Source organism: Pseudopodoces humilis, chromosome 1, assembly GCF_049639895.1.
Source record: "Pseudopodoces humilis isolate 2021_Gansu_Grassland_sample_001 chromosome 1, ASM4963989v1, whole genome shotgun sequence".
In the NCBI taxonomy this organism is placed as follows: domain Eukaryota; kingdom Metazoa; phylum Chordata; class Aves; order Passeriformes; family Paridae; genus Pseudopodoces; species Pseudopodoces humilis.
In genome coordinates this window covers 18606774-18633932 of record NC_142200.1, presented here as the reverse complement: position 1 = coordinate 18633932, position 27159 = coordinate 18606774, and the positions used below count along the sequence as shown (strand labels likewise).

At 36.4% G+C, this 27159-nt stretch overlaps 1 protein-coding gene across 2 annotated transcripts in view; it reads left to right on the top strand.

Moving 5' to 3' along the window:
• The window catches only part of ZFPM2 (zinc finger protein, FOG family member 2), a 305705-nt gene that overhangs the window by 169749 nt on the left and 108797 nt on the right, over positions 1-27159 (top strand). For both annotated transcript variants that reach the window (XM_014253745.2, XM_014253741.2), the window contains one exon: positions 25183-25294. In XM_014253745.2, the coding sequence (XP_014109220.1) occupies positions 25183-25294 (112 nt within the window). The remainder of the gene's footprint in view (positions 1-25182; positions 25295-27159) is intronic.

Sequence of the window (27159 nt, the reverse complement as noted above, 5' to 3'; positions counted from 1 at the left end):
TATATATATATATATATAAACAAATGTGTATTTTTAAACCTTGTTTTAAACCTTGACAGAATCAAGTGTGGGTGGCAATGTGGAGTTTGGAGATGCTCTTACCTACCAGCGTATTTTTATACTTAGATGAGATAATCCAAAGCGGTGTTATTTGTTTTATGGCTGCACCACTAGCACTGTGCAGTGATACAGTGATACTAAGATCATATAAAATCCAGATCAGTGTTGAATGAAGCAGTTTACTAAATTTTATTACCAGAAAATTAAGTATCAAAAATTATGTATCCAGCTTCCAGAAAGAAAATAGAGTATGAGGTGCTAGAAGGTGAAAATAGGAGACAATAAAACCTGGTTAGGTGATTTTTTTAACTGTCTAAAACAAAAAGGAAAAATATAAATATTTTAAATTAGTCCTCAAAGTGCAGGGAGCTTAGCTGTAAAATTCCATCTGATCACTATTAGGCTTACATGAGATTACAAAAGCCTGCTGATAATAGAGTTAAATTCAATTTCAAAGCGCTGCGGTGAGGACACCGAGACTGTAACAAGCCAGTAGTACTGTTTGGGTGAAAAAGAGTGGTTACTCTGGGCATAAAAACAGTGAGTCAAGAGGATGCTGTTTTCACAGTAATTGACTGTAAGGGTAATTTTTGTGATATATTGTTTTCAGGGTTTAGATAAGGCATGAAAATAGAAAATCAATAGTGTAATAAAGGAGAATTTCAGGACTTTGATGGGTAAGGAGAAGGCCTTTGGAGGTCATACACAATTATCGAAGATCTCTGTTTACCTTGATTTCATATTCTGATTTATTTCTGAGCCAAAACCTGGGCAGGTGAGGGTTACTTTTCAGTTTTGCTTTCATCGTTAAATAAATTTCCGAAGTGCCTGGGTATATGTGTACAAAGTTAACTGTGCAGTCATTGCAGCAATTCAAACCCACACCGAGTAAGTCAGAAGAGAAAATTCTAAAGGGAAATATACTGAGGCTACATGTCAGATGTTTCTCTCTTCTTTTCTCTCCCTCTCTTTTTATGCACACAACACCCATATGCACATGCACATATATTAATATATATAATATATGCAGATATTGATGGAATTCTATGAGTTGAAAGAGAGGGAAGATGTCTTTAAGGATCCATATCTCTCACAGCAGATATATGTTATTATCACTGAAATGTGGCCTTCAGTCTTGAAACAGTTAAAAGAGTTCTACGGCCACAAAAGAAGAGATTTCTTCAGAATTATCTCCCGCCTCACATTTGCTCTTAGGCAAGCAGTTTAAAAAAGCCCAGTGATTGAGCCAGTGATCCAATTTGAAATGCAGAAATGATTAGAGCTGCTTGCCTCATTTCATATCGAAATTCTCTGATTTATGACAGGGCTGCAGCCAAGATCTATCTCCAAAGGGAATTAGTGTGCAAGTTTGCATATTTTTGTTATTTAGGTTTCTGATAGCAGCTGCTAGCTAGAAATACTGAACTGGGAGGTGGTGGTGCAGGGTTTTTCAGCCATTGGAGCAAAGAGAGATAAGAGCCTTATGTTTAGGACATTTAGACCCCTTGACCATCTCACCATACAGTAATTTTTAAACTTGGATTGCAGTAACACAGGAATCCAGCGGAATGGTTAATTGTAGTTGTGGAGAAAGGAATTACCAAAATTCTGTCTCCATGTTTTAACTAGGGGAATTTTAATGAGGCATAAAACTTCAATCATGCGACTGACCTGTGGGGCAGAGTGTAGAACATATAATGAAACAGAAATAGAATTCTGAAAAAAAATTATTACCTTATCTGGAATTTACATGAAGTGTTAACAGGAAATTATGCAGTGGTTATAAATGAAAAATATGGGATTTAATGTACTTATTAATAAAGATTTGTTACATACATGATACTAGTGTCCCAAATCTGCTGTCCGCAGCTGTCCCCAGTTTCTTATTTCTGTGTCCTCAAATGCATTTAGTGTCTTATTACTCCAGAAGCTAAGGCCAATATCCATTTAACACCAATGTCTAAGACAAACGGAAACATCTTTGTGTAGGGGTCAAGGACTGAGGAATTTCCCATTTCTACAGCATTCAGTCATAAAATTCTGGGTTTTTAGTTGGGAATTCAGTTAATGTTTTCTTTGGATATGTAAACCTTCTACAATGAGGAGGAAAGAATGAGCACATGGTGGCTCTTAAATAAAGGGGGAAAAAAAGCCTTCTCCACTGAATGAAAGATGAGTAACTGCTGAATTATGTGAGTATTGCACTGAGCAAAGAAATCACGCTGTGAAAGTTTATTACCTTAGCTACTGTCCAGCTCCATATGGAGTCATTATGGCCTAGAGTCTCAATAGTGCTCCTGAATTGACCTCACTATAATGCAGCTGTGCTTCCAGGTATTAAAACCTCTCTCATATTTCACTGAATATTCCCAGGGAGATCCAAGGTTATTGTAGTAAAAACTTTAAAATTTAATTACTTTGTTCTTTGACAAAGAATTTGTTAAGAATATCCTACAGCCTCCAGATGAAAATGTGTGAGTTATTTATTTTAAATGTGTTCTTCTTGCATGCTTTTATTTTTGCATTCCTACCCTTGTTATTCAGTGGTAAATCTGCCAAGGGAGCTGGTCATGTTTAGGTGCATTACACAGTTACCTAAGTAACCCACTTTCTTTGTAAAGTCTCTCCTGACCTTAAAATACCACCGTGATATTGCACTTAAAACAGCACTGACACTGGGGATGAACTTCCCATCCCTCTCTGCAGATGCCAGTGATTTGGAATTTACATTAGCACATTTGAAACCACAGTTTAAAACATTGTGCACCTGGTGAGTGAAGAGTTATCAAAACAAGGACAGAATGGAAATGTAGGAAATGAAAATGAAGTTAGTTTTCCTTGCAACTAATTCATCCACTTGCTTAGGACCATTATTCAGAGAAGAGACAATGCAGTCAAGTGAGACTGTCACCTGAAGAGGACTATTTTTATATACTGGCATATACATTATGACAATGTGTGTGTGTTTTAATTTTTTCAGTTTCTATAATAAGTGTATACAATGGCATATATTGAAGATTATTTAAAATACAAAGATGGTAGGGGCTTCTTTTGGTTTGTGTTTTTCTGGTACTGGTTACAGAAAAATTCCAGCAGAAATATAAAAGAATCAGTCTTTGGATGAAGTCCACTTTCTCTATTCCCAGTAAAACTGAGCAAGCTCTCTTTCCTCCTGCCTTCTTTAGCAATTTGATTGCAATGGATTCTGTGCCTGCTGTACTACGAGTTTTATGATTCTGTGAGAAAAGATGAATATAGCACTATAAATGTCCCCTCTGAATGCTATTTTAGCTTCTCTAACGATACTGTAATCTAGTCTATCTGTGGTATTTGCAGAACAGCAGGAGAGAGAGTTTTTGTTAGCTAGTGAGTGAAGTTTTCAGTGTGGACCCAATCTGTGGGCCTGAAGCTTCGTAAGAGCAATCACTGATTAATGTGTATATTTTCCCATTTTCACTTGTGCAGGCACAAATGGAGATCTTTATGCAATGCAACTTTGCTTAACTAAAAGGTTATGTTTAGAGTTTTTTTTTGTCAAGTCCAGGGTGTGGAGAGAATGAGGATCAAATATGTCGAAGGCCATTGCTTTAGTTGTCAGAGGTTATATTTGTCCTTAGAGAAGTCCCTCACTTAGCAAAGGTGGAATGGGTTTTTTTCTTAGCGTAATGCTATTGTGGAAATATGAAACATTTATATTATGAAGGAAGGCATTTCAACTGAAAGCATGCATAGGTCTTTCTGAAGACGACTTCCATCCTCATAAAGTATAAATGCTCATAAATAACTAGTCTTGCTTTTATCTTCATTAAATTATTTTACTTTAAACTTTACCATGGGCTATCAAGTCTGAGAATCTCTGCATATGTTAAAACCACTTCCACAAGGTATTATTTTTGAACCATATTATTTTAATGATTCATCATAAAGTATGATCTTTTGTATTGCTCTGATAGCAAAAAAGCAGTAAAAGTTAAAATATTAACTGTGCAGTATAGTTAACTTGGATAAGTGCAGCATTAAAGTAGATACACATTATCCAATATGAAGCATCAGAGGTAAAATCAAAGGGATTAAATTTGACAGAAGAGCCCCATTTAATTTCTTCCAACCCCTGTGGTTCTATTGAATAAAATGTACTTTAAGTACCTTTCTGGCCTGCACTAACATCTGCTGTTCTTGGAAAACAGTTTTTGCCAGAGATAGCTATATTACTGGAAAATGCTGGCCCACAATGGCTTGCAGAGAGTGCTATCTTCTTGTCTCATTCTTACTAATTAATTCCCACAAGGCTTGCTCCAGGACTAGCTATTGTGAGCCCAGTGTGAAGAGGTTAGCTGGGAAAGCCACAGGAAGGGTAGTGGTAGCAGCAGCAGAGCCCATGCGTGTGTGCACATGTGTATCCCCAAGAGATGTATGCATGCAAAACGATGTATGAAACAGGCAAAGACAGGCAATAAGTGTAGTGACTCAGTTAGCTGCGGCCCTTCCAAAAAGCATACAAATTCTATAAATTATATCTAGTCTGACCAACTGGACACCATCCCAAAACTTAAGAAGTTAGCAAATCCCTCAAGTGTGATTGATTTTCATTGTGTAAGTTTGGAAAAATAAATCTTTGTTGAAGAAGTTATGAAACCCACTTATATCTGGAGACCTATGATGCCTCAATAAATAGTAGTGGTCAAACCCCACGTGCTTCATGTTTGTGTTGACTTTAGTTATAGCAGTCCCTAAGACAAGCCAGGGTTATGTGATTTTTCGTGGATGCATGTGTGTTTGCATGAGCACAGACACATGCTCATACACATACCACTCATATTCATAACCCTGCTTTCAAACCGTTTCCTCAAAGAGGAAGGGAAAAACAGTTTTAATTTCACAGAACTGACCAGGAGAGATAATGAAGTACTTTCAAAACTCTTTATGTGTGGAAGCCCTAGAGGCAAACCCCAGAGCTTTCTTACTTTTAGCAACCAATTACCACAAAAAAAGAGTTTCCCCAATTATGAAGTATACTAACACAGGCTGCACAGACTCAATTTCACAAAGTGTATTGGAAAGACAGCATTCACATAATTAATGAGAAAATGCTGCATGTGTTCAGGCCTTCTGTTAATTGATTAAATGAGCCTATGTCTAAATCTGATTATAATCATGCTGTGGCAGTACAATCGAGAGTAAGAGGTAAAGGGACTTTCTCTTTCTCTCTTGAACATGCTTGGATATGTGGACACGCATCCTCACTCCTACTCCCCTTCCAAAAACTGTAAAAACAGGATAAAAACTGGGCTAATAGGAAAGGTAGCAGACTTCTCTATCGAAAGGCGGATAGCTTAATCACAATTAGTTGAACAGTTCTTGGTTTAGTGTCTTGGTTCCTGTTTAATCCATCACTGGCACTTGTAAAGTACAGTGGGCTTTATAGCAGGCATTAGTTTGATGCTTATTGTGGTTAACAGTTAACAAGTGCTGGTTAGTTTTCCTGTGGTGTCGCAATAAAACACAAAACCTGCCATGTGCTTGTCATTTTTTTAAAGAAGGCCACAGTGTTCCCTAAGGGTTGTGAGAGAAGTTCATCCCATTGAACTGGTCAGCAAGATATCATTAGCTCGTTGTGTACATGAAATCCAGGGGTTAGAGCACCAAGCGTCACAAGCCAGTTTCTTTACCTCCTTGAGCTGATCAGAGGATCAGAGTATCAAGGAAGGATTAGCACTGACTTGGGATTTGTGTGATTGGTTAATTTATTGCGGCGATGGCAGGCCTTTCATCTATGGCAACATTTAATCAGCACGGCCATGGAGGCTATTACGGGTTAGCTCTTTTCTCAAGTCAGCCAGGGCTGCACCATCAGCCCTATCACAATTCCCCTGAAATTTCCAAATTATCTGGAACAGGCTTTAGCCTCACAGTAATAAAAATTAGAAGAGATCCCTGATAGCGCTGGTGGAAAAGGCTTTCACTTGCACAGGGCAAATTATAAATAGTATGAACGTGCACTTTAAAAAAAAAAATTCTCCACCTCTTAAGAGATGTGCAGGACTTATCACCCCTGCTCTGATCCAAATCCTCGTGGTTGAAAATTTATATTAGATTTTATCAGTGAGGCCTAAGTCTAGAAAAATCAATGAAGGTTATCTTTTATGTTGCAGGAACTTGTGGAAATATTGATTTTCATTTTATAGTGAATTTGGAGCATGAGTTGGTAATCACTGCTGAGCTGACTACAATGTTTGCCTACTGTATCTTTTACTGAGTTTTGCTCAAGTATTTAAGATAGTATATTCCTGTTGATTTTAGCATGTAGTTTGAAGTAAAATGTTGCTTAATACAAGTTGGTGCATTTCCTGTTATATAATGTAATCCTTCAGAGCAGTGTTGATTAGCTAATGTCTGTTGAATGATTTCTGAATTTAATGGCGATGTTCAGAATGAGAAGGAGGGAAATTGGAGGACTCCACTCATATATCTTGCTTCTCTTTTTTCCTAAACCACTAACTAAAATACTAAGTATAAGAGAATGTAATGGAAAATAAGATAAAGAATGATAAAAGATAAAATACTCTTGTATGAAAAGACTTAAGAACCTGAATATCTGCTAGTGCAAATTATAGTTATTCAATCTATTAAGCATTAAATCTTTCAGAACTAATGAAAACTAGAAAAACTTCTACTGATAAAAGACACCATGGCCAGAGTTTATTAAATGAATCTAGATCCTTTATCTTGGCTCTAAAAGCTTTAACTAAGTAAAACAGTGATTCAGGGAGTGATTTTGGAGTTTTTCTCATGTATGCCCTTATTCACTCTCTGTAGTTTTTATTTCCATAGAGTATGTTTGCTTTTGATGTCATTTCTGTTGGTGGCGTATCTGTGCAACAGATTTTAAAATGGATGAATTCTTCAAAAAATCATTTGAATATTCAAATAAATCTGTTCCTGCCAAATTTATGCCACTTTTGTCTTGATTTCAGGTAATGTGAGTTTTCTTTCAGACCTGATATAGAAAAAGGAATTTTTAATACCTTCCTCACACAATCTAACTCTAGGGCAAGTAAAATAAAACTCCATGAATTTCCAAAGGTAAAGCCTAACTGACCATGGGTACTTAAAACAGGGACACTGAGATAACTGTAGAGAAAAAACAATATATGTAGTTGGCTTTAAATAGATTTTGGAGTCTGGCCTCTGCTTGTTCCCTCCTTTGCAATTCCTTTGGGCAGGGGCTGTTGTTTCCTGAGTATAGAAGGCACAATGGTAGCAAGACTTTGCCTGAGCAACCTTTCTAGCTTCCCAAGTATGGATTTAAATCTGTAACTCTATAGGGATGTTGAAATACATAGTTTTTTTTTAAACATTGGTGCAGGAAATGGGACAGAAGTAGAGATGCTTTTTGCAAAGTACATGTCCTCAAGAAAAATATGATGCTGCAGGTAGCCATGAGCATAATCTCATACATCATCATTTTTAGCTGCAGAAAACTGACAGGAAAAAGTATATGAATGTAGATACCCGAATCTTGTTGGAGCACGTGCGGCGTGATGCTGGAGAACATACAAGGATGCACTTAGCAGCATGCACAGATATATAAAACATTCTAGTTCCTAGAATGAACTGTGTGTCACTGCATTTATTTACATTGTATTGGCATCCTTCTCCAAGTTAATTATGCCCTACTGTGTTTCTAATGCTGACATTATTTTAGTATCCTGACTTTTAGTCTTCTTCTTGAGTATTTAGTTGGTACATCTTTGGTTCTATCCATTTTTCTCCAATCACAGTCTTTTCATATATTACACATATGTATTATGGGTTTGTAGATATGAGTAATGATGTGTCACTGAGATCAGGGAGAGCAGTATTGTGTCACTTCTGTGGTTTTCGATGCTCTGATTAAGCTGTTATTTCTTTAGATGAAAATTATTTTCAGGAAAAAGCAACAAACAAACAAAAAGCCTCAAACAAACAAACAAAAAAGCCACAAAAGAAATGGAATGTATAATGTATTCCTTAAGTGGAATTTCTATGAACTAGTCCTGGAATTTTAATGAACTATTAATACTGACAGTATATGTAAATAAAATTAAGGTAGGTTTTACCTCAAATAATCTTAACTTTTATGAAATGCAGTGGGATAGAAGAGGATATTTTTTCTTCTTAAAGGTAAATGCTTATGATATCCAAAGCCTGTAATCCTTGAAGGTTGTCCCACAACAGCTCCTACTGACTTCTCTGGTATTTTGAGCTGAAGAAATGCAGAGATAAATATTTCAAGGATCAGGCTTGATATGTTTGGGGATGGGATGTGTTGGGTGGAGGGTTGGTAAGTGTAGCAACATTTTTTCCTTTAAATTCAAAATGAAATTATTAACATCATAAAATCTCTGACAGTCAAGAAACTCCAAAGAAAAGACGATCTGCAAAGATTGGTTTAAATTCTGTTCTCAAAATCACAGGTGCAATTCCTTTTGATATCAATGGGAATACTGTCTTTGTTACTGAAAGTAAAATATGACCTGATATCTATTTGCTTGTCTGTTATGGAACTACAGATGAGGCTGCAGAACCAAAGAGATAATGCCTAGGCAGGTTTGATAGCCTTTGCAAACTGTTAGTCCTGAACCTGGAATTTGCATGAAACTACACTGAATATTTTATTTTGTATACTTTAGGCCAGTGATAAGTTTAAAGAAAACACTTAAAGGGTTCACAATACAATTATTCAGGATTTAGAACATTTTTTTGTATTCTCTACTTTATTATAATTAATTGTTCGAGTCTTTTGCCCCAAATCAACTAATACTTATCATATGTTCTTCAAAATTTACCAAAATTGGAAAGACTATTTTTTTCATTACTGAATAATATATTCCTATAAATTTTTCTTTGACCCATATGCAGATTCCAGAAGTTCACCTTTTTTCAGATTCTTCTCTGTTGCCATACATGAATGAGAAACTACCAAGTGATTACATACAACAATCATCTGAAGCATTGCTTCTGTTGGAAATATACCATGCTTACCTGATTTTTTCACAGTGATAATTGCCAAGGTTGGCTGTTAGTTACAGCTTTATCACAAGTTTTTGCTCATTAGGCTTTAGGAAATATTTTAGATTAAGTTTGAAGAAATGGAGATGTACAATCAGATGATAAGGTAGTTGTGTGCTGGATTACTGAGGTTTACTGAGCAATTTCTATAATAGAGCAGATTCTCCCACCTCACCATTACTGTGTGCAGGGCATGATACTCTCTTTCTTTTGAATTTTTTTAGAAAGCCCTTTATCTGCTGTAAGCTCCATGACTTTTTGTGCCTGTTGAAGAAGGGAAAATGCCCACAAGAAGAGAGGACTTCTCTGGGGAATATATGGTGAAGTTTCACCCAGGTCTTTATAGATTCTTCAGGGAAGAAAATATTTGACCCTAGTTTGTCCCAAGGAGACAAGTCCTTGGAATTGGCCTGGACAAATAAATCACATACAAATAATCTTTCCCTTTCAAAATAATTATATACAACTATAGCAATGCCAAAGGAGTTGGGATCTATATGATCATATCTATATGATACAGGGATGTCAAGTCAGTTGGGTAACAAGCCAGTTTAGGAAACTCAGCAATTTAAAGGTAATATGAAAACAAGATGGAGTTGGAAGAAAAATAAATAAATAAATAAATAGTGACGTTACTGTTTAAGGGAAAAAAAAAAAATCTTACTTCAAATAAAGCAGTGGGAAGTTAGGATTTTTATATCTTCCTAGAATTATTTGTAGTATGTTGACTGGCCAGTACATTATTTTGGTCATATACCTGGGAAATAAGCCAATACTGATAAATAGACTTGATGTTTGAAAAGCCTTTAGGATTAATCTAGTGATTATAGTGTTGTAAATTTGGAATTTGACCCTAGAAAATGTTGTCCATTTGACTTTATGAAAATGATACATTTTGAAAAAATGTGAAAGGTAAGTTGCTTTGAACTCTATATATCACATTAATTACAGAAAAATGGGAAATGTTTCAGAAGTTGAAAAATACAATTGGAACACATCCTGAGCCAGAGAAACTAATTCAAGTCATTCTCCTGGTAAACATTTTCTTACCTATGTATATTCCAGCACAATCCTTACATGTGTTATGCACCTCACTCATTCTTATCCAAAATCTCGAATTATCAACATTAAACAATTAAAACAACTTGGATCAGACAAGAAGTGTCGTTTTTTCCCAGTGCCATGAATCTGTTCTTTGGTTTATTTACAGTGCAGGTGAGGTCTGTGAGGGTTGTTTTGCCACATAAGTGTTTATTAAGAAGGAAAGTTAGCTTGTCCACTTTAATGGGTTCAATTTTCTGTAAATAAGAAGAGCAAATATTAAGATTTCTAGCACCATTCTCTACATCTTGTGTGTATTCATAAATACACATTTATTAAGGTAATCCCATTTCTTTTTTTAATCTAATTATTTTCTCAAACAGTTCTAGGTAAACTTAAAATTAGTCAGTGTTTCTTTTTAATAAAACTGAGTATTGTAGTACTGATATTTAACTAATATTTTATTGTAAATGGTGTCTTTATTTTAATGTATTGAAAGCTTGATAACCTTCAATTTAATGTTAATTTTAAACCATTCAAGATCATAAGATAATTTGCACACTACGTCAGTCACTTCAAGTTATATGGGCTCATTTTCATGTAAATTTTGCTTTTATATAGAAAAGTATGGTTTTTATTAATACATATGTGTTGTTCAGTTCTGAAAAAATATCCAAGTAATGATCTTTTAAACTTACCTATGTTGAAGTGAATGAAGTAATTCTGTAAAATATCAATTAAGCATTTTACTCTCAGTAACAGCAGTGGAAATTCCATAAAGAGTCTATTTCTGCTGAGTACTAAAAGGTCTCTATATATTACATGGTAGGCAGAAGGTAAAAGAATCGATAGAATTGATGTCTGTGGACCATTTACCTTTTACTTTGAATATGGAAAAATTTCTATGGCTTCCGTTGTTTTCAGTGACGAATTGTAGAAGATGTAAGAACTGCAGTTTCACTTTGTCATGGTGCTGCCAAACATATTATAATGAAACTGTCTTGAATATTGAGGCACATAAAAGTATAAATTTGATTGCAATATTATCTGTGCCTTGTAAAAATCAGAAAGTTGGTTTTCTTTTTGTTTAAATTTGATTGCATTTAAGGAATTTTTTGAGTCAAATACCTGCCTATTAATTTTCAATGCACTGTGGTTAACATGCTATTTTGTTAAAATCCCTGGCAGTCTTCTGTGATGTACTTAAGAAGGAGAAGCTTTAAAAAAGTGTTTGAAAAGTAGCCTGTTTTATAATACAGTATAGAGATATATAATTCCTCTGAAAAATATGCTTTTTACAGTCAAATAATTTAATAACTAATATAAAAAAAGCAAGAGTGTGGTTTATTAGAAAATATCCCATTCCAGTTGTCAAGGTTTTCATCAAAATCCCAGGCCCTGTGGAGTAATCTAAGGATTTTCTCTTCTGTTTTCTTAGTTGTTTTTTGAACTATAATCTCAGTAATGAGCAAGTAACGAAACTCAGCTGTACCTATGAAACTACCACCTATCACAGTTCTTTCAGTCTCAAACAGGATAACCAGAGCATAACTACTGTGAAGCAATACAATTATGAATTTCTTGAGGGGGAAAAAGGAGAGATAAGTGCACAGAAGTCAGCTAACACTGATGCATGGGTGGCTACAGCATGCAAAGGGTTAACAAGATTTTCATTTTAGATAGTTGCCGTAGTAACAATCAGAGAGCTCAGGCTGTATCTTTTCTATTTGTGGGGAATGTTTAGATTTACAGAGTAGCTCAGCTTATTATATATCTGCCTTGATTGCTGGATAAGGCTCGTTGATTAAAAACAGAATAAGATGCATTTTTATAATACTAAGGCAACCCACTGCCCCCTGCCTCTACCTCCCATCACTCTTTGTCCAGATCTCTCTCAGCTCTCCCAGCACTTGCCCGCTGCCCAAGGTGTGGCTGTAAATCAAGTTTCACTTGAACTTTCAAGGAGCAGGGGCTGGATCTGCCTAAGCTGCATGGAGCAGGCCCTGAGCATCCCTTTTTTCCTTCCAGTGGCTGATGCAAACCTAAAGCCATGGCACCACCAGCTCTGGGTTTAAGCACTTCTTCTTTTGTTTGATGTTATAGCTTGTGTTTGCTTCACCATCCTAGTAGATGAAAGCTTGATCAAAGGTCACCTCCACAGTGGAGGAGTGAAGAGGCAGATTTCCATCATCCAACTGTTCTCCTCAGAATTAGCAGGAGCTATCAGAAGCTCCCTTCAATGTGCAGATGGGATCTGACTTGTGAGAGTCAGGCAATTATTTATTTTCTTCCCTGAAAAACTGAGAAGGCTTGTGGTGACCACAGCAGTGCCTGTGCAGAGGTTGTAGTAACTCTGAAGGCTGGAGGCTGCCACAGGAGACCAATGCCCCATGCTGATGGCAGCTTCACAGCTCACCTGAAGGCTTGTATCTCTTGGGAGCAGGGAAAAATCCTTGCTCAGCTGGAACACCGGGTTCAAGTCTGCCTTGAACAGCTGCTGCCACTTAGTGCCAAGTGATACGAGGTACTTGTTTGAAATGGATATGGTGGCGGCAGTAGTGTGACATTTTAATGCCTAATTCTGTGATAAGAAGAGAAATTCTGGTATAAAGTTGTACTAACCTGTGGGGTTTGATAGCCCTGGTCTGCTCTGATTCTGCCAATTTCTAAAGCTTTTGCTCTTTGCAAGCTTAATTTACCTCTGGTGCTTTGTGGTGTTAGGTTGCTTTCTTGGCTCCATAACACACAACTGAGAGTCTTTCTTTCTCTTTTATTGGCTTCATTGGTATGTTGAAGTGCTAGGAACGTTTGGAAGCTGGTGCTTTTTCTTTTTTTTTTTTTTTTTCCTCAGGTATCTGAAAATTCATTCAAAAATTTTACTGAAAGGATAAAGGATTTGATTTTATTGGATTGGATTGGGTGTTCTTTGAAGCAGGGAAGACGTTCAAGGAAAAATTACTTTTTGGAATTAAGAAGTTATTTTTTGTGAAACTGGTCTTAGCCAACAGTGGAATAGTTTTCTAATCACTTAAATTCAGTCTGCAGAGTGGTAGTACTCAGCTTGACTCTTATTACCACTGCGAGTTTTCATTTCATACAGCAACAACAAAATTAACCTGACCTCTGTATAGGACCTATGTTTGAATTTGTTGTTCTTTTTGATGCTTCCCACTTTTGGAAGTCAGCCCACTCCCACTTGAGGAGCACTCCTTGGATTTGTGATCTCAGAGTCTTTACAGGTCCCAAGGTGTCCTATTAGAGAGCAGTGAGCTGCAGCACTGCTGGCCCAAAGTGGATTCATTGACAAACTGGCAACTGACAAGATTGTGATACCAGCAGTCTTTAATCATAGATGTACCCAGTTACTGCATTCATCAAATTCACACTGTTCTGTTTCCTCACATGGAAGTGAATGAATGCATCTGCTCCCTTTAAGCAAACACCCTTTTATCAACACTGTCATGTAAACATGGGATACCAGCCTGTGTATATCCATCAGTCCCAGAAACAAACTTGTGTTCATAACGAAATTCTTGCTGCAAAGAATTTCAAAAAATAAAATTTATTTATTGTGAGAGATCCTTTAAGTAAACTTGTCAAGCTTCCAGTTTCTTTGTCTATTGTTACTTATTTCAAGTGACAGTGGTTTTTATTTTTAGTTCCCTAAATTATATTGGTATGGGAGGGGTTTGGGCTTTGTTCATTGTTATTTTCAAATTACAAACATAGCACCAGGTCCCTATCTCGCTCTTACCCCTTCTTTTATGTGTATATGTTTCATAACTGTCTGTATGAAATTTCCAAGTAAAACTCATATTCTTGGAACTGCTTTTCCTTATGGAAAGTATTGTACCCTTAATTTCATTGTGTTCAAAACCAAAAGCCTGAAAACAGCATTCCTACACTACTTCTTTGTTTCCAGATTTTAAGATCTATTATGCAATAGTATAGTGCATAATCATAATTATGCATTCATGATGATGTTTGTACTGGCTTAACTCAGGAATAGTGTGAGAAAGCTAATCTCGAAGCTACAGGCTGTTTTCCTGGACTTTAGATTCTGATCTGAGCTGTTTGTTGAGTCTTACTGGAACCAGAGCCCCATACTCACCAGTCCTGCTGCTAGATTCTCCGTCTTTATCTCCAGTCCCAGTGAAGGACCTTCACCCATTCTTTTGAAACTTTTTTTTCACGGAAACTTGCGTAGTTGCAGTTCTTAGTCATGCTGCATATAATCAGTACACTGAAGCAATTTAAGTGAGAGCTGTGTTACAGAACTATGTCATACAAACTACAAAAATTGAGGATAATTTTAATCTGTCATTGGGCATTTTAGGGAAATTAGTTTTCATTTTTGTGCAAGAACAGTGAAATAAAATCCTCATGATTTTAAGACAGCAGGGAAAAAATTGCGTGATTATGTGTAGCGTATTCTTCAACTGGAAGAAAGTAACTGCTTGCAAGGTAAAGGTGCTGCTCTGTTCAGTTCATCTTCTTGGTCCAAGCTTTCTGAAATGATAAAGAAAATGTAAGCACCATGAATCTGTAATTCAGATCTGTGACAGATCATATTGATGAGAAAACACAGAATTTTTGGAAAGTATTTTGTCTGAAATCTTCATATTAATCCGTCAGTTAGTGCCACTGTTATTTATTTTAAAATTTATGCAAAATTTGATGGTATAAAAGAAGAATTAAAACCCCTAAAATACTGCACAGTCATACATTAAAATCTATTGAACTGATTTTCTTTTGAAGTCTATTTTACTTTTTGAGAGGTTTTCCCCTGATAATATTTGGGGAAGGGGTTTTCAGTGGAATAAAAAAAAATAAATTACATGAAAACATGAAGCATATCTTATGAAAGTTTAACTGGCTAAAGGAAATTTTACAACATTCCATTTTTGACATACTAGAAAAACAGAAATTGTAGGTGAATAGATAACCAGATAATTCCAATTATTTTTAAACTTTTCTATCAGTATTGTATATATATAGTTTGTGTGTAAAGTTAATTGCTCTCCTCATTGCTTGTGAACAAAAAAGCATAGGGTAATAGTAAAAATCACTTAAGGAACTTTGTTCCTGTTTATTTATACATAAGCTGTCAAGTATCATGCATAATGCAAGAGTGTACCAGCTAGCAACACACTCACAGAAGACCATTTAAGTTTGTTTTTTTTATGGACACAATAAGCTGATTTTAAAGCCATCCCTAAGAAGATTCTCCTTGATTTTACATTATCCTGGGTGGGTGTTTCAATTTCTTCCATTTACTATCACTCTCTCTGGGGAAAAAATATCCTACTGTCTGCTTAATAGTGATGGAATTTTCTACATGAAGATGTAAGGAGGAATTAGGTTTTACCCCATAATTATATATTAAATCAGTGTTAAAATACAGTTGTAATCAAATCCTTTCATATCCCAAGGCCACACATTTGATACAGTACACTGGAAGGTCAGAATACTTAGCTGAGTATACACCCCTTGAGACTCAACAGATGTACAGATATGTGGCCTAATCCCAGAAATGCATTCATAAGTCTGGAAGATCAGAATTGAGCCTTAATTCTCTAAAGGACTGCCACAATGTTGTGTGGTCCTTTCATCCAAATTAGAATGATTCATTATGCCTAGTCCATTAGCACCATCAGGGATAGGTGTGGGCCATAAAATCTGCATTAGGATTTCTAAATATGTCAAGGATAATCTTAAAAGGAGATAAACTGGGATGTTTCAACTGAACTAAAAATAATTAATCAAAGTCATACATGTAGGCTTCTGGTTGTTGAATCATGTGTTAAACTTCTCCCTTAAATGATTATTCTATCTTAACAAATATAAAACTTGGGCAGAGGATTGCATGTTGGATTTATTCTCTTACTTTAAAGTACTACGTTTCCTCTTAGTAAAGATATATATAAATAGCTAATAGAAGGGTACATGAAAATCTTTAAAAGTCCTCGAGAAAGGCAAAGATTATTTTCTATTCCCCAATTCTATTTCAAATTAGAGAGAAATTTATATATAATATTTTGTGTGCATTCAGTGTGTGCACCACTGAAGTTCAAATATTGTGTAATGCATCACCAAGAGAATTACACTGCAATACCTACACCATTGACTACAATGCCTTTGTATTGAATACATATTTCATAAAGACCTCACAATATTCATTGGAAAATGTAATCCTAATAGAGCTGCACTCGTTTATACAGTTAAAATATTGGACAAGCATATGCAAAGAACTTTCTATTTTCTCCCTCTTTAGTTCTGAGAAAGAAAAAAAAGGTTAAAAAATTTAAAATTAAACAAAATTTATCTTTTACTTCTGCTAAAGCATGACTTATTCACTATTCATAACAAAAACATTCACTTTCCTGAAGTAAAATACACAACCTGAGTTTGCAGTTCCAAACAAAGTACTGAAAATATATAATAAGCAGAATCTATAACTAGCTATTCTGTAGTTCTGTGTAATGGGTGTTTTATAGAAGGCTTTATGCACGTCCTTTTTTATTTTTATATTTTTAATGGATTCATGGAATGATGGAATAATTTGGGCTGGAATGGGCCTTAAAGATCATCTACTTCTAACTCCTCTGCCTGGGGCAGGGACACCAGGCTGCTTAATGCCCCATCCAGCCTGGCCTGGAACAGATATAGGGAATCTTATTCTCTGGGCAACCTGTGCCAGTGCCTTTCCACTCTCATAGTGAAATATTTCTCCCTTGTATCTAATCTAATCCTACTCTCCTTCAGTTTAAAGCCAATCCCTTTTGTCCTATCATTACCTCTTTTTCTATTCTTTGGATAAAAATTAACACATGATACATTAAATTTGGACTTCTGGAAAAGGTGATTTAAATCATCCTTTCCAGGATAAGAAAAAGTATAAAAAAGAAAAAAAAAACCTACAAAATTGCTCTAAACAAGAAATTATTCAGTACCACATTAAACTAAGCTGGAGATACAGAAATCATTGTGGATTGCTTTGGTTTAAATAGCTAGACCATGGCACCAGACAGAATTAATCCATATGCAATATAAATGTCTTCTGGAAATACCTGTGTATTTGTCCCCTTGATCATCTGAAATACCTGTTCTCACATTAACTGCTCCAAGCCTCAGTGATACTTGTGCAAAGTGAGACACAATTGCCAGAAGCTTACCAGGGACTGATGGTTTATCCCACAGTTTAGTCCATCATCATATCCAGAGTAAATTCAATGTTCACAGAATTGCAGCTGAGCCATACTGAGCCAAGTACTCATCTATCTTATATGACAAATGTTTGGCAAAAGTGAAACGAGTTACATTCAAACAAGTGCATTCAGAAAGTGTTTACTGGCAAATATCAACATGGCCTCATTAGTAGAAAGAGAGATGCAATTCTTAGTGTATGCAATAATTTACAACAGTGAGGTTAACCCAGTAGAAAAAAATGCACTGATAATTCAGTGTGAAAGTGTGCAAGCAGCACTGCATTATATCTTGTCTAAAGATAAGTTATATAGTATGTGATTTCATCGGTACAGGTGCATGTCATCTCTGAGATAGTATTATCCAAAGTATTCAACTTTACAGTAAAGCAGGAAGGTTCAACACCCATGACAGATACCTGAATACTAAGACACACTGACAGTGCTCATGCTGCCCACAGGTATCAACTCATCACAACAGAGATGATTCACTTAGAGTTGTCAATTTTCAGAATATCCTCAGCACATTTATGCTAATCACAGCAATGACTCAGAATACAATTTCCTGGTTCTGGTCATTGTGTAAACACACAATACATATATACACTGCTTCCCCAAAGAACAAAATAAACAGGAAAGAGAGTTAAAGGAAAAACAAAATGAGAAAGTGAAGTCAAGAGAATGATGGCAAAATACACTGCTATCCATCCCATGCTCCTTGAGAAAGGAAGTTATCTATACATAGTCATGTACTTATAAAATGGGGAAAAAGAAGAGGTAGGAAAGGGCAGGGAAGTAGCAGCTGTGGAGTGAAGCCAGATGAAGGCTTTAGAGGAGGGAAGGAAGGACCAGAGTAGAAAGCCCATCAAGACAGAATGATGTGGGCAGTGGAAGATCACTGAGATCTGTTTTCCAGCTTTTCCATTCCAGTTCCAGTCAGTTGATTGTCACCTCCTCCAGGACCACAGAAGCAGACAGAAGGAATCATCAGGACTCAGCTAGGTCCAGGTATTCCAGAATATGAATTTATTTATTCAAAGTTTTTTGAACTGGTGAAGAGTTTGAAGATGGGTTCCAAGGGTATCCTGAGTTAAAAATAACAAATTGGAGTTGCTTTTGACAGAATTACTTTTTACCTAAATATACTAAATTACAGTGACATTTGATTTATATTTATTTTACAGATTTGAAAAAATGCACTCTAGTTAGGTAAAATGAATTGAACCCCATATTTAGCACACATTTAATTTGCATTAGGCAGTCACATTTTATAGCAACAAAAATTTTGAATTCATATTAAAATCCTGACAAGTGTTGGAAAATATTAACATACCTAGGGTGTGGAGTTTTTTTGTTTGAATAATTTCTTTGGTCTGCTTTAGGTTTGTGGATGAAATGTACATAGTGATACACGGTGAAATGTATGTTCAGTCTTGTCACTTGACAAGTGATGATCCCTTGGGGTAAACAGCAGGGTTTCGCAGTTGCAGGGAATCCCAGCTGTCTTTTGGGATTCCATCTGTGTGCACAATTTCCCCCCCCGCCTTTCTTTTTTCCTTTCTTTTTTGTGTGTTTGAAACATTTAAAGGGTTTGGTTTGACCACAGCCTCTTCAACTGTTACCAGTATTTTTCTTCTACCACCAAAAATGGTAGTGGGAGGTAGATCCTTCTTTTCTTCATCACTAGTTTTAATGGCATGTCACAAGTAACAATTTCAGTGCAGATATACAGATTCTTGAACACTCCGTCTGAGATCTCGGATCCCATAAAGTTGTAAAGTAGTAACTGAAACAATTATCCCGTTCTGTCTGAAGATTTAGGTGAAATTAATTGAATACATTATGTTGGCATGAGGTTTTCAAAGTTTGTGGTTTTGGGATTTTGTTTTTCAGCCACATGGACTAAGGATTACAAAATTTCTTTTGATTTTAATTCAAATTTCAAGATGTCCCCTGCAGACATAGGGGGCTGTGAAAGCTGAAATGCTGGTACAATTGTAAGATTCCAGAGTGAGTGTTTATAGTTGGAGACTGTCATGTCTTTGCTTTAATTAGTGATGTTGTCATCAGCATGGAACCACAGCACTGAAAACCTCCTGACATCTCCAGTATTGCATTAGTGGAGAGCAGTTGCCTCTGCATGTCTAGCAAAGAAAGCTGTGGCACTGTGAAGTGCTGCCACAGGCCTTGACTGACAGGCTTTCCAGAAAAGTCCTTGAAATAATATTCTTCCAAGACTGAATCCTCCTTGGAAAAAGATGAGAGTTTTCGGAGAAGCTACAGAAACTGAAAGACAGTCCAGCTGATTGCATACAAATAAACAACAAAATGCGGATCTCAGTTTGTCCATTGGGCTGTTTGGATGGGATTGTTTTACAGCTTCATGAATTTGTAATCAGTTATAAGGAAAAGAAGTGCATTTAGACAGTCAGTGTGAGAGGTGATAAAATGGAGTTACCACTCTTCTTATTATTCAGAAACATCTTAAAACAAATATTAATTAATCAGGGATAGTCTGAGACCTATACAAATATCTGTTTTTGCGCTGTACAGAATGACCCTTAGGAGCCCTTCCCAACTGAACTGATTTGATGAGCTTATAAAGTTTGATGAATTGAGTATGGTGATCATCGAAGGTGAGCTCAACCTCTCAAGAGGGGATGTTCTACAGTTTCAGCATGTCCACCCTGTGATGATCTGATTGAATTTAAATAGAATTTCAATTTAGAAACCTCCATCAGTATATTAACTGGTGTTTTGCTTGCCCAGACTCATATCTGAAGGCACCTGAGATATGTTTACAGCTCTCCTCCCAGTACACTCTTGGTTTTAATTGACTACATAAACTAACTCTGCCCAGGGGGCATTGGAACTTTCTACAAGGTCATGAAGATATTCTGGTAGTATTCTGTGTCTTTCAGGGGAACTCAAGCTCCTTGGAAGATTTAGGAAGAAAATCTGTTTGCAGGAGCCAAAATACAGTAAGAAACAAAGCCTTTGAGTATCAGTACATCTCCTTAAATAATGCTGAACACATCTTGGAACACCGTGCCTGGGACAGGATTGTCATGTCACAGTGACTTACTGAACATGAGCTCAGTAGCACAGCTTCTGAAGAAACAGCTAGCACTGATCAGGCATTTGACATCAGAATTTCATAGATTTCAAACAACTTGATCATGCCGTATTTTTCTTCAGCGTGGGGGTTTCCTCAGGATTCTGCCAAGCCACACGCATCATATGTTAGAAATCTTTGCAGGGAAGAGCCCATCTAATGTTACTTATCAGCACTGATTCCATTTAGCAAGAGTGTAAAACTATTTTCGGCCTGCTGTGATGGCCATTTTTATCTCCATTAACCTCTTGACTGAATATAAACATTTATTGAGGGTTACCTCCCTTGTTTGTCCAGTTGCTTCAAAGGTTAGTGAAAAGTGGATGCCTGCCTGACCTCTTTTATCCTCATTAGCTAGTTCTAATTGTTCCCTGAGAGATCACAGTTTTGACCCTGCTTGTCCTTGTCAAATTTGTCTAGTTATGGCATGAAAACATTAGCAGAAATTGCATTTTCAGGGAAACATTGCTCAAGTGTAGAAAGTTACCTAGTGTAGAGCAGTGAACAATACTGTGGGTCTGTAATGTGCCTTCATTTGAAAAATGTGAGGCAATTACTGTATGGCCCCATCTTACAGACACCCGTGTTAGCAGATCCCTGTACTTGGGCAGTAGGGAGAATGTTTTGTAAGCTTTTCAGTAATGTGTAGCAGTTCTTTTGGAGGGAGAAATAAAATTATGTTTGGTTTTTCAAGTCTTACTTGTAGACAGCTGCAATATTGTTGCTTCTGTATCAAGGAAGCTTTTTCTTGTGTGTAAGAAGGTACATTTATTAAGCTAGAGATATTCCTGCTAGCACTTTAAAAAAACCCAAACAAAAGAGTATAAACTAGGTAACACCTACCACCACTGTGTTGGGAATAACCAACTAAATTTTGCAGTATGACAAATACATCTTACAAATTAAAGGATGATTTTCATAGAACTCTCTGAGAGTCAGAGCATGAACATACTTTAATTCAAGTAGGATGATGTCCCAAAGGTAAAAGAGCTGTCATGAAGAACATGTTGCCCTGCCAAGACTTTCTTCGGTGTCAAGCCAAGAAAGCCCTTTTTCATGTGCCTTGGTGGTTCTCAGCTGTGGTTGTACAGCTGAGACAAAGGACCTGGCAGGTCTCAATTAGGTATCTCAAACAGACAGGTCCCAGGCTTCAGAGGTTGTAACCAGTGCCTTAAATTCCACAGACACTTAGTGCAAATTAAAAAGCACTGGTGTAATGTGCTCAAAGCACGATATCCTGCTTTAGAAGCGGGTTGCCGCATTCTGCACCCGCTTCAGCTTTCAAATGGATTTAAAATGTAGCCTCAGGTATAGCGCATTGCAGTAGTCTAATCTTGAGGTGATAAAGGCATGACTGATTTAACCATAGCTTCTTGTTATCTTGGACTGGGGTCTTTTCATTTTAACCATTTTAAGGCAATGGCCTTTCCTGAATCAGCAGGCTTGCTTCAGTTCTTCCTGTGTAATAGGGCACAACGAGAGCAAGGCTCTCTCAGCAGTGAACACCTATGAACGTGTAAACCTCACAGGATGCCAGACCCCAAGAACTGCAGCCGTGGTCCTGACCTGCCCTACAGCTCACACAATATGCCAGGAAGGTGCATCAAAGGGAAGCCACTGCTCGTATCCCTCAGTGGAGCTGCCAAGCTTTACAAGCAGCCGGGGTCTTGTGAAGTTTTGCTTTCATATTAAAATAAGTTTATTTACATATCTGTGCAGCTTGGGAGCAGAGCTATGGGAGAATGGGAAATTCTTTTGAGGTGTCCACCCCTTCTTCTGGGCCAGCAGAGCTGTGAGACGAAACACCCTGTTCCTCCTCCAGCCTATCTCTAGTGCTTAGAGACCTCTCTCAGCTGCAGAGCTGATTACAAGTTTAACTGCCAAGCTGACCTGGAAGCTAATTTAGTGATAACCATGGAGTTCTTTAAGTTCCAAAAAAGCCCTGTAAATGGCAAATGGCAAAGCAGACACACATGCTGACTGCTGGTGCTCAGTCTCCCTGCTGCTTCATCTCAGAAGGGATGAGGCCTGGGCCCCTCTCCTTGTCTGGAGGAAACTGGGGCGGTGGCCTGGGACTAAGCCTACCACTTACTAAAGGAGAAATTAATCTCCATGAGAAAGTCAAACGGTATCTCTGTATCTCATTCTTCCTCAGCAGTACGTGGTTAAGTATAATCCTTTCCCAGGACATATTATTTGTCCTGTCTATGTAGATAAACTATTGCCCAGCACAAGAAGATCCTGATATTATTTGAGGCTTTTTGATACCACCTTAATGCAGATAATACCCTTAGAGATGGAAGAGACACAATGAAATGTCAGACGTCTGGCAAGGAGTAAACCAGAAATAGGAATTAGATCTTGTGAAAATTAAATAGATGATCCCTTCTGCACTTAAAAGATAGAATTTTGTTTTTTTCTGTTTTTTAACTTGGCCTCCAACTTAGGGGAAAAAAACACAGCTTTTTTGAATGTCTTAATCATTCGTGGTGTACTTGGAAAATTCTCCTAGCTGGATAATGTTTCACTGTCTTTTGATTGTACTTGGGATTACCAAAGACTGAAAGCACATATAAGCACAAAAACATGTTAAAGGCTTGACTGAAATGGCACTTGGAGAAATGCAGCAAGTATTGGAGTGTGTCCTGATCCTTCTCTTCATTATTGCTATGCAGCCACAGTTGCCAACATTCTTGCTACAGCTTGTATTCAATTTGGGTATGATTCTCAGCTGTGTGAGGAATAGCCACTATAAATTGTTTCTGTGGCAGCCTTAGCACTGTTTTGGTGTAAATTACAGTAAAGTTCAGACTTTTCTATGATAGAAGGCAGAGATAATATTTTGATTACCTTTCATCTCATCTGCTGCATCTCTTTTTCAATTCTTGCCTAGTTTATGTCATTATTTTCTACGTAGCCCATATGTATACGCTTTGCACTGATTTCATAACTGATAGGCTTCTTGATAATTTACATAGACAATTACATAAAAACCAAATTTTAAAAAATTAAATTGTTTTGCTTACTGCTTAATTATTAATAAGAATTTAAATTCAGAATACAGGTGCAAGCTGTTGGGTTGACTTTTGCAATACTTCATATAAGCAAAACATACTTTCTGCAACTTCCCATAGAGAAAGCAGTATTAGGAGTTGAGACACTGAACATCTCTTGTTTCAATATTTTTACACTAGGTAGGTACATTTTTGCTAGATGTTACATTTCTTTTTCCTGCTTTCATTCATAATTTCTATCTGTTTTTTCCCAATACATAGGGAAGATGAATAACATTATGATAGAAATGTGACATGCACAAACATTTGTATGAAAAATGTGAAATGGGGAATGAAAATTAAGTAAGAAGCAGTGTATTTGATAAAACAGTATTCGAGTCTAAATAGCTAAAACCCCACAAAAATAGGAAGACCTGTGAAATTTAATTTCTTTTTCTATCACTGTTATTTAAATATTAAGGTAATTATAGTAAATATATATTATTTAAGATTATTGATTAAATCTTATATAACAAAAATATTTTAAGCAATATCTTATTTTCAATAAATATTTTCAGGTATATTTTGTGAATGTGGTAAATGTTTTTATTCTTCACTACATTTCTAGAATGGTTATCAATAATAAATGTTGGCAAAGCACCTGGAATGTCCATGTAAAAATGATTTTCTGTATCTTAAAATGTTTTATCTCGGCCAATAGTAGAATAAAATATAGGTTGAGACAACTAGAGGATTATTGGTGGAGTATAAAATTAAGTTCTCTTACAAAATACTGGAATGTCTTGGACAGAATTATATTCTGGAAAAAAAATAACAGTTACATTGTAACTATTTTACTTTGTACTCTCTGTTGTGGTTTTATTCTTGAAACAGAGGAGAACTGTCTATGATAGAAGTCTTAAGTGCCATATACTGACAAAGTCAGGACTACCCACCGTATTTTTGCCATTTAATTAGTAAAAGGAGTTACGTGTTAGTAAATTTGAGGCCTCTTCCTTATCTCCTCAAATAAAAAATTCTCTAATTATAGAATCTGAAGCACAGAGAGGAGATGGTAAATTGCCTGCATGCTTTTCAGGCGTGGTGATGTCATGCTTTACTTTTGTCTTTGAGTGTATAAATACAGCTTGTTTCATAGTTTTTTTTTTTGCAATGAAACATTAGCATTATTACTGTTTCAGTTATAGTAAATTCACACATTAACAATAGCAAAAAGGCAAAAATTCCATCATCCATTCAGAACAATTTCCTCTGATAATACCAATGTTACCCAGGACTGATCATGGAAATGGATACCAATTCTTTAAATTCTTTCCTGTTTCAGGAAATAGTGAGATCCCATTGATAATGAGGTACAATGTGTCTAAAGTTCACTTCTAAGCACTTGGCTTTTTGCTGTGAAAGTCATCTGCATTCCCTTTATAATTCTCAGCCACCAGAGATCTGTATAATCTTGGAGATCTGATCCAATATCATTCGTAAAAATCCTTGATAATAGTTTCACCATTCAATCAATGAAAGAACTAAAGCTTCCTACGTGTGTCTTCTTTAAAAAATCCTCAGGCAGGGGAATAAGACTTTGGCTTATGGGTATTGAGATTTTGTTGTTTGCAAATAAAATTATTATTACCATTATTATTCAAGTTCTTAATCAAGGTGAACAAATGGCATCTGTTTGTTATCATCCCTCCTACAGAAGACAAAGGCTTCAGTCCCTATGGTACTGACTGCTGGCCCCAAGTGGCTGCTGGATGTGACTTGGCAAGGAGTAGAAGACAACAAAAACAACTGCATTGTGTACAGCAAAGGTAAACACAAACTGATTTTTTTTTTCTTTACTTTCTTGTGTAAGCTACTGAGATAAATATGTACCTGTTGCATACCAGGAAAATTAATACTAAGTCTCCCCTTAATGTCAGTTTTTGTTCCCATTTTTCTTCCATTTTCCAGTTTTGCCTTTTTTTCCTTTTAGTGATGTAAAAACTTCCCATGGTACCTGTAGTTTATTAGATGCATTTTAAACACTGAAGGACATCAGCTGGTATAAAATCTACCATACATTTCTCTCTGAGAGTCAGTGCTCTGAGAAACATCAGTGAAACCTATACACTTTGAATAGGTGAATTCTTTTTGACTTTTTTTGGGCATACTGGATATCATTTCTGTATTTTACGTTGCAATGTAGACTACTAACTGAAATCCAGTTTCATATGAAGAATGAGAATTAGATTTGACTATGAAAAGACTTTATATCAGCATGGTAGAGTAAGATAAATGGAACTGGATTTCAGGGTTGTCATCTCTGACATTCCGGTCTCTACATAGCAGCATGATGTGATGATGCTTCACTGGAGTGTATTGGTGAGTGGCAGTGGGTATCACTTGTGTCTTATGTGAATTTTTAGATTTGTTCAAGTCAGTATGAGTTCCTACAAGGCTTTGTGCCAAAGATGCTTTATCTAACCCACCACATCTAATCGCTCCTTTGGTTCAAAGTGCACAGGTTTTTGTCTTGCATCTCAAAGCAGCACAAAGAGCCTTGGGTTCAGTCCATAGCACCAAGGACTATGCACCACTCTGGTGCAGTCACTGTGAAAGCTTTCTAAATGAGGCTACAGAATCATTACAATATGTTAAAAAAAAAAGAGAAACAAAACACCACTTGAATACATGGAATAAAAATAACTTAGTGTAGCTGTGTTTGGCATTTACCCTACAGATCAGGTTGCAAAACTATGACTTTCCTGCCTTGTATTTCAATCACCAATCTCAGCACTTTGTGAATACTTTAGAACATGCAGTGTTCTTGTTGAATTTCTTTCAGGCTTTATTTCTAACCAAACAGACCTACTGAGATCAAAGATTTGTTTGCTGAGGCAACCTAGTGACCATTTCAGCATACAAGCATCCAGGCAAATAAGCACCCATATCAATATATTAACATACAAAACACTAATCAGAACATCAAAGACTCCTAAAAACTTACTAGAAACAATTACAACTTGTTCCTATAATCATTGCAATTTATACACTTATAAGAGGATTGCCTTTAAACTGCCACAAGCCTTTGAAAGTTGAAACGCTGAAAACAGGGAATTTGCATGTTAAAAATGAGTCGCACACCAGGGTCTTATAAATTCTTTCTATTATAATTACAGAATGTCAACACATTCATTCTACAACCTGAAACACCTGCAGTACTAGAGAACTGGGCTCAGATCTAAAAAGGGTTGAGCTGCCCTCCCTTCACAGCTTGCTGATTGCAGCCCAAGTGGAAGAAGCAGCAAAGTGCTCTGAGTAACAAACACACTGAAGCCTTTTGCATGAATCCAGAGCTGCAGTTTGCTGTTCATAATATTAAATACACACGGGCAAACTTTTCTACAAAAACTTCTTAATTTAATAGGAAACTAGTTTCACTCTGGAACATAGCTCCTGCAAATTCCTATAGGATAATGTCTTATCAAGTATTACATTATTTCTGTAGTTATAATAATACTTAGCACATATTTACCAGTTAGACTTCTCAGCTTCAAAATATTTTACAAACATGAACTAATTCATTGTACAGTTTTGGTCCTGATTTATTCTGGACAAAATTTATTCTATTTCTACTGAAATACAACTTCTTTTTTTTCTCTTTTTTTCAAATAGTAAGAACTTGCTTCAGTTT